This window comes from Phoenix dactylifera, unplaced genomic scaffold (assembly GCF_009389715.1).
Source record: "Phoenix dactylifera cultivar Barhee BC4 unplaced genomic scaffold, palm_55x_up_171113_PBpolish2nd_filt_p 001756F, whole genome shotgun sequence".
NCBI classification, from domain to species: domain Eukaryota; kingdom Viridiplantae; phylum Streptophyta; class Magnoliopsida; order Arecales; family Arecaceae; genus Phoenix; species Phoenix dactylifera.
In genome coordinates, this window is record NW_024069054.1 from 20595 (window position 1) to 29149 (window position 8555).

Consider the following 8555-nt stretch of genomic DNA (forward strand, 5'->3'; position numbering starts at 1 on the left):
CTCTATTGTATGTCAAAACTACAAAAAGCTGAGATGATGTCCTTTACCTTTGTAGGTATTTGATCGTCAAAGGCCTCCGAGCCTTGAATTTCGCTCGCACTTGGCCGACAACCAGTTGTATTGCTAAAGATCTTTAGTTGCTAAACCCCGAGCTCCTTGTAAAGCTTGAGGTTGGTTATGAGTGCTTCGTATTCGGGCCTCATTATTTAAGGCTAGAAATTCGAACCGCCGAGTATACTCTATGACCACTCAATCTGGGTTGGTGAGTATGAGTCCGACCTCACTGCCATCCAAGCTTGATGACCCATCTACATGCAGGATCCATGGCCACTTTGGTCATCATTTTTTAGGGACCTCGGCAGGATCTTCATCAAGGATGGTACACTCTACTAGAAAGTCTGCCAAAACTTGCGCCTTGATAGATGGCCAAGATCGATACTTTAAGTCGAACTCTTTGACCTCCACCGCCCATTTTGCTAGCCAACCTGTATTTTCAAAATTCTACAGAACTTGTCTCATTGGCTAGTCGACAGGACTGTGATTGAATGGGCTTGGAGTATGGTCGGAGCTTCTAAGTCAAGATGATTGTTGTCAAGTTTCTATTTACCTGAAAATATGCTAAACAGATCGTTGTTAGAACCGACAAACAAAGTTTGAAATAATTATACTCTTACCTTTTCTACTCGAAGAATAGTGGTCGTAAGAGGTCGATCCACAGAGAGGCGATTGGAGTTGCTTAAAAATTAAAACGTTCACTCGGATTAAAAACCGATTTTTGAATGATAATAAAAAAAATATTACTTCGAGAAGGTTGAATGATTCTCTAGTCTACCAGAGAATGTTTTCCATTTGAAAATAACGAAAAGACAGATACTTGGAATCGAAGAGGCATTTATAAATTTAATAAAATATTTAACTATTTAAAGAAAAACTTTGGTATGGATGAAAAACAGTGCTTAGGAAGATTGAAGCCTGGAACATGGATTGCATGAAAGAAAATTTCATATATTGCAATTAAAACAAGAATTATTAGAATGCATAAAATAAACTGCAGGAATTAAACTTAACCTAGAACATGAATTGCATAAAAGAAAATTAATGGATTGCATAAAAGAACAATTACAAAAGTAAAATGAAGATTGGGAAGCCTAAGCTTCCTCCTTCTACAAAATAAAACATAAAAACAAAGGGAAGAAAACAAGAAAACTCTCCTTTGTTCTCTCCCCTATTTTTAATTCTTTCTTTTCAAATAAAATAGAGTCATGCCTTGTTTCTTTTTTTTTCTTCTTTCTTTCTTCTCTTCAAAACAGAGCCTTCCCTTCTCTTCTCTCCTCTCCCCTCCTGGATGTTCTCTCCTCCTCCTCTTTTATAGATCGCCCCCAACCTTTGAAGCCGGCGATGGATCCTATGATTTTGTGGAGAGGATCGTCCGGGATGCTCATCCCGGTTGGCCACGGGTACCCGGATGCGGATGGGGTGCTGGGATCGCGGGATCCGTGGAGGGAACGGCTGGATCCGGATGATTGGGCTGCCATTCCGCTGCTGTGAATGCTCTGGGACGAACGGAAGAAGAAGATGTCGCGGATGCTTGAATGCGGAAATAAGAAGATCACTATGGACGGCTGGATCGCTGGCTCCGTAAGCTTCATGGACGGCTTGGGACTCGGAGGATGGGATTCGGATGAAAGGGCACTGCGGGGATCTTTGTTGGGAGGAGCGATCGTCTGGGATCGCATGCGGAAGAGGAAGGATGCCACTGATTCTTTGCTGGGAGGGAGTTGATCACGGACGCGGTGGGAGGCTGGGATCACGGGATGACGAGGTAAACAGACGTGATGCAGGCGGAAGAAGATGGATTTTCTTCTTTGGCCCACAGACGGATGGAGTGCTGGAGATCGCGATCAACGGCCGCAGACGCCGGGATGGATCGCAGAAGGAAGAAGAGGAGCACGCGGCGTCTGGAGACGTTGGATCTGGATGCTGACTCGGAATGGATTTATTCGGGATGTTGATGATTGGCTGGGCAGATGGCGGAGAAGGAAATGATCGCGGGGCCTTGATGTGGGAGAATCACGGGATGCCTGATCGCTGATCTGGGAGCTCGAACGGTTGAAGATGAAGCATGCAGCTAATACTCAAAATACTTCCCTAGCCACACGTGATATTCCTTTATTTTGAATTCTAATGCACTCTAGAGACTGTGATATGTAGACATGTGCTGCTCGGGTGCAAATGTGCTTTGACCAGGTTTAATTATGCTCTAGCATGATCAGGCTTGGGATCATAAATCATCCCAATTTGTACCAAATGCGCGTTTAAACTTAATTTATAATAACTTGTGCCAAACAAAAATATAATATTAAACCAGTAAATTATCATTATCAATCAGCAATAACACTAATTTAGTTGATATGTAGATCACACTTTTATGCTCTCATCAATAATGAGGGCATCGACCGTCTTCTCTAGCTTAGAGCATCTGGTCTCTGCATCCTCCAAGATCCGGCTTGTTTATTAGATCGGCTTCTGGCACCTTTCTTCTTCTCGCACCAAGACCAAACTTACAGCAAAAGGAGAAACGACCAGATACAAGTAGAGTGTTTCTCCAACCTATGGTTTGCTGAGGAGGGGTGATGAGTTGAGGTACTCCTTTTGTTGGTTGAACGCGTCTTGACACTCTTCGGTTCATTGGAGGTCCTTTAGATACTTTAGGGCTTTGAAGAATGGGGAGGCAGCCCTCTGTCGACCTGGAGATAAATCTCACAAGTGTTGCTATCCAACTAGTCAAGCACTAGACCTCTTTGACATTTCTTGATAGCTACATCTCTTACACCACTTGGATCTTCTCGGGATTTGTCTCGATGCCTCGCTGTGTCACCATAAATCCCAAAATTTCTCCGATGTGACCCCAAAGGCACACTTCGTCGGGTTGAGCTTCATCTAGTACCTCCTCAGAGTCGCAAAGGTCTCCATCAGGTCAGGTATGTGCTGCTCCACTATTCGGCTTTTTACAAGCATATCATCCACATACACTTTCATGTTTCAACTAATCTGTTCCTTGGAAAATCTTATGCCAAAGGCGCTGGTAGTTGCCCCTACATTCTTTAAGCCGAAGGGCATTATCTTGTAGCAGTAGAGGCTTTTTGTTAGTAAAAAAAAAGATTGTTTTTTTCTTGTCCTCAAGCGCCATTTGAATCTAGTTGTACCCAAAGAAAGCATCTATAAAGGTCAGCAGCTAGTGTCCCAAGGTCGCATCTATGAGCTGATAAATGCCCAGAAATGGAAAGCTATCTTTTGGGAAGGCCTTGGTTAGGTCGATGTAGGCGATGCCGACTTGCCACTTTCCATTAGCTTTTCTAATGAGCACAACATTGGCTAGCCAATCAAGGTAATTTACCTCATGAACAAGCCAGCCTCCAAAAGATTGTTAACTTCTAGGCTTATGATTTGCTGCCTTTCTACGATGAAGTTTTTCTTCTTCTGCCACATTAGTTGATGAGTTGGATCTACGTTTAGCTCGTGAACCATCACCTTAGGGCTTATTCCTAGCATGTCGGTAACCGACCAGGTGAAGACATTGCATTGGCCCAGAGGAAGCTCATCATCTGGCATGGCTTTCTTCATCTAGGCTTGAACTGATCTACACAGTTCGACCAGGTTCATCCTCTTTCAAGGGGATCATCACCATCTCTTCGGCGGGTTCTCCTCGCTGCTCAACGAGCTCGTCCCTTGTGTTGAACCTCTCAATCAGTAGAGTCTCCACCGGCGTTTTTGCTTTGAGGGTAGCCATGCAGCATTATTGTGCTATGGCTTGGTCACCTCAGATTTCTCCGACCCTGTTTCTTGTGGGGAACCAAACGAGCAGATGGTAAGTTGACAACATGGCTTGAAAGGCATTGAAGCCAGGTTAGCCTAGAATTGTGTTGTAGGCTGAGGAGACTCGTACTACTAGGAAGTTCAGCCTCAATGCGTTGCTTTGAGGCTCTTGTCCTATGGTGAGCGGCAGATTGATCACTCTTTCTATGAAAACTAAGTCTCCCAAGAAGCCGGACCAGAGGAGTGTTGACCTTTCGGAGCCATTCAGCTAGCAGTCTCATTCTTTAGAAAGCATCGTAAAATAACACATTGGTCGAGATTTTATTATCAACAAGTACCCTCTTTATATTATATTATACAATAGTAAGGGAAATAACTATAGCATTGTCATCAAAGTCTAGACTCTTACCAGGTCAGCATCGCAGAAGGTGATGATGCCTCCCGTGCATAGTCTCTTCAAGGAAACCTCGACTTCGTGGGGGAGCTCGGCTACCCGAGGCACTTGCAACTTTGGGAGGTCCGCCAACGACAATGTTGATGATGCTTGATGTCGGACGGTTGTCGATCGGCTCTAGGGGTGACAGATCAAAGGTTGAGGCAGGTGCTTCTTGGTCACGCCAATCATGGACGTATCAGTCCAACTACCCACATCGAATGAGAGCCTCGATTTCATCCTTCAGTTGGATGCACTCTTTGGTGTCATGGTAGTAGTCCCGGTGGAAGCGGTAGTATTTATTTTAATCTCTCTTGGTCCTCAATCTCCATAAGGATCTGAGTCCTCGAAGTAGTGAGAAAAGTGTACCTTTCGAACTTTATAGGAGGATTGTTTCGGACATCGCGATCTCCTTTCGTGCTGAAGTGAAACGCTCTTCGGCTCCCTTTGCTCCTCGGACCCCCTCTTGGCCCCTGAGAAAGTCTCCCACCAGCAGACTCACGATAAGAGGCCATGGCCTCCTTTGCATTAGCATACTTATCTGCTCGAGCCAGCATTTTGGCAAAGTCGGCGAGGAAGCGCTTCTCTAAAGAGAAGAGGAACCATGATGGCCGCAAGCCACTCTTCATCGCAGACATATTTCTTGAGGAACTCTTTCTCTCTCTACTTGATGTCGAACAACACGTCCGTGGCACCATCTTCAGCTAGAGATGAAGTGTTTTGGCGAAGAGACGAGTGAGCTGCTTGAAAGAGTGGATAGAGTTGGGACGAAGCCCAGAGAACTAGAACTAAGCCACCTTGCTAAAGTCGCAGGGAATGCCTTTCAAAGCACGGCGTCAGTGGCTCCGTGCAACATCATGTGAATCTTAAAACTCTCTAGTGATCCAGTGGATCCGAGGTGCCGTCGTACGGCTCTACTTGGAACATCTTGAGCTAAGGTGGGAATGGTTCCATCATAATCCGCCGGAAGAAGGGGGGCTTCAAGGAGAAGTTGTGGTCATTATTTGCCCTCGAAAACCGTCCCCTGAGGGTCTGAATCTATCCAGGAGAAGTTGTGGTCGGCATCCCGCTAGGGCAGGGGCTCCGCGTGGTGAGGAGGTAAGAGGCTCTAAATGGAGTCTTTGCTAGAGTGAGGGCTTGGAATACGTCATTTCCCATCTCGATCGAGACTTCTCTACTGAGTACACCGGCTTTGGCAAGACTGCTTCGAATCTTGGTGTTGAGAGCGGTGACTGACTAGGTGCATGTGGCCCGTCGACGACTGAAAGTGGTGGCTAGGCTAACTGAGTTCTGGCCGGATTGGCTCCAGTTGTGCCATTGTCTGCTGCAAGTCCTAGACCGCAGTGGTCAGCTCCTACACCTGTTGAATGAGCAGGTTGAACTACTCGTTGTCCATAGGCGTGGCAGGTTGTTCCGACATAGCAAGTTCCGGGCTCTGCAGCAATCCTTGCGAGGCTGGAGCACGGTGCTGCGAGGCATGCGACCTCATGTTGAGAACTTTTCTTTCACTTGGTATCAAAGTAGCTAGGGAGTGGCCCTTCCTCTAGCGTCAATATGTGACAACTGAATCCGGACCGAGGTAGGAGCATAGTTCGGATGACTTTGAGGTGGGCTGGAGACGATCTGAGCAGGCTAGTTGAGATGTCGAGTACTGCTCTCATTCGAGGACGGCCTGTAGAAAGTCCGCTTGCTGGAGAGTTTCCGACGGGGGACCCTCCGATGCCTAAATCAGAATAGAAAAAGCAACAATATGGAAGAAAGAAAATCTCAACACAGTGTGGTTATAATAACGTGTAGTATATATTGTTGTGTACCTGAAGTCCTCCAAATTGCCCCTTACATAGAAGAATCAGTTTTGTCGTTATCTGGGTTGGCGTGCACCAATGGTCAGGTGGCTGCCAGTAATACGGCCTCGGCGTGGGCGGTGTATTGTACTGACCACGCGTCGGATGCAGAACTATTGTATTGGCCAGTCACTATCACGATGGCCGATTGCTAGGACTGTCAGTCCTTGTCGGTACGTATCGATTAGTTCCTTAGTCAGAGGCGAAGTTGTCCATCTCGGTCGGTTGGCTCCTCGGCTATGGCCAAAATTGTCTGCCTCAATTTAGACCGAGGTTGTTGAAGTCGGTATGGTCCGAGGTCGACGTGTCCAATAGTTTTTCTATAAGCAGTCATGATATATGCTCCTGGAACCATTCCATGCAGAGTTGGCATAAGCCAACCTCTCTCTTTAAACCCTCTGCCTTTTTCTTTATTTCTTTTTCTTTTCCTTTAACATTTTGTAGCAGTGAAGCAATGCATTTTGCCTCCCATCAGCCATATTAAAGCCGCCCCGCTCCACCACCTACCTACAGATCACCTTGGAACCGAGAAGACTCGTAGTGCACTCCTCCATCATCCTCGTTTCCACCCAATGGCGACGGCGAGTGTTCAGGTGTTCGGTTGCCCAACCCAGGGGCGGCCCAATACATTTGGGGGCCTAAGGCAAATCCAATGAATGAGGCCTCTTTTTTTTAATAATATTTTTTTTAATAAATATAAAATATTTAAAAAATGATATAGAAATAGATAGCTATCAAGTATACTATTTCAATAAAGATATATAAATTTAATAAAAATAGGTAAAATTTTTTTTAATTTAATATAATTTTTAAATGAAAGTAAATAAAAGTAATTGCTCGAAAAGAAAGGCCATGAAACTGATTAATTAACTAAGATAATGCTTGACAATAGTGTTTACCATGTCAAGCAAAAGCCGAATAGGAAATGGTTATCTCATGCCACTTCATTGTCAAGGTAATAAAAAAATTGCACCTCTCTATAAGAGAAAGTAGGGGCATTATGGGAAATTCACTCCATCCAATAAATAAAAGTCCCATCCCACCGTCTCCCCTTCAAGTGAGTACCCAAGCAGCAACTGCAACATCACAACACAGCAACCATTCAACTCCCTCTAGCTCCTTTTCTCTCTCTACCACCCAAGAGGGGAGAAGAAACCGAGAGGAGAAAATTAAAAGAATCTCCACCCTCCAAGAAAGTCCATCTCCGATCCCCCTATCTTTCTTCCCGATGGCCCAGCTGGATCAGGAGTAATGTGAGGGAAGGAAAACCAAGACCAAAACCAAAAAAGAGAAGGGATGAAAGATAAGAGTGGAAGACGAAGGGGGGAAGACGAGAATGGAAGGAATGAGTATTTGTATAGCTGCAGCATCTTCCGGTGGGGGCCTTCCCTGGGCCGGGGGCCTTAGGCGACCGCCTCAGTCGCCTAAGGCTCGAGCCGGCACTGGCCCAACCTGGCCTGAGGTTGCAAGGGTACTTGCATGCCTCTTCGAGAAGGATGTCGAGTTCCAGCTCATTCGTCCCAACAACTACAAGGGCCTGAAAAGGATGCCTAGCCTCAAGGTAATGGCTCTAAACTTACATATATAAATAGCTTCGCATTATTCTCACTCGAGCATGAATAAATATAACCAATCAGCTCTATTCTGTGTCGCAGGGCCCACGATTCAAATTTCGTCAGGGCGGGGAAGAAGGGAAGATGACCCTCGTCGGTAAGAAAAAACATTAGCTAGCTAAGTCAGCCGCATCCTGACAGCCTTAGATCTTGGATTGGTGGCATTGTTTTGATTGCAGACTCGAGGAAGATATGCCGACGCATTACGGAGAAGTATGTGGACGAAGGGAACAAGGACCTTCTGGGGACCGGCACGCTCGAAAGGGCATCGATCGAGCGATGGCTGCAGACCGAGGCTCGGCGCTTCGACCCCCCAAGCTCTGCTCTGGTGCTCCACCTGGCATTTGCGCCCCTCATGGAGCTGGAGCAGGACAAGGAGGAGATCGAGCAGAACAAACAGAAGCTGAACGAGGTGCTCGACACGTACGAGAAGAGGCTGCAGGAGACGAAGTTCCTGGCGGGGGACAAGTTCACGCTTGCTGACCTCTCGCACCTGCCCAACGCCCAGTTTTTGGCGTCGAACGACGAGTGCCGCTCGTTGATCAGGTCGAGGAAGATGGTGAGCGGGTGGTGGGATCAGATATCGCTCCGCCCCTCATGGCAGAGGGTCGTGGAGATGCAGCAGGAGATCCGGGTTATCTGAGGATTCGACCATACTCTGCTTTCTTGCTTTCTTTCAGCGTGTTTGAATCAGGTATCTTTAACTCCTTGTGTGTGTGTGTCATGTCCCCGATCCGAACTCTGCTTTCTTTCTTGCTTTTCTTTCTTGCCTTCTTTCAGAGTGTTTGAAATCAGGTGTCTTTAACTCCTTTTGTGTGTGTCACGTCCCCAACCTGACTGAAGTCGAGG

The 8555-nt window shown here is 46.3% G+C and overlaps 1 protein-coding gene across 1 annotated transcript; it reads left to right on the plus strand.

Annotated features, from left to right (window-relative positions):
• Positions 1 to 7325: 7325 nt before the first annotated feature.
• LOC103697722 (glutathione S-transferase F10-like) lies at positions 7326 to 8478 on the plus strand. Its single transcript, XM_039122781.1, has 3 exons — positions 7326 to 7654; positions 7749 to 7803; positions 7886 to 8478. The coding sequence occupies exons 1-3, from the start codon at positions 7430 to 7432 to the stop codon at positions 8347 to 8349; spliced, it is 744 nt and encodes a 247-aa protein (XP_038978709.1). The 5' UTR covers positions 7326 to 7429; the 3' UTR covers positions 8350 to 8478.
• The last annotated feature ends 77 nt before the right edge of the window (positions 8479 to 8555 follow it).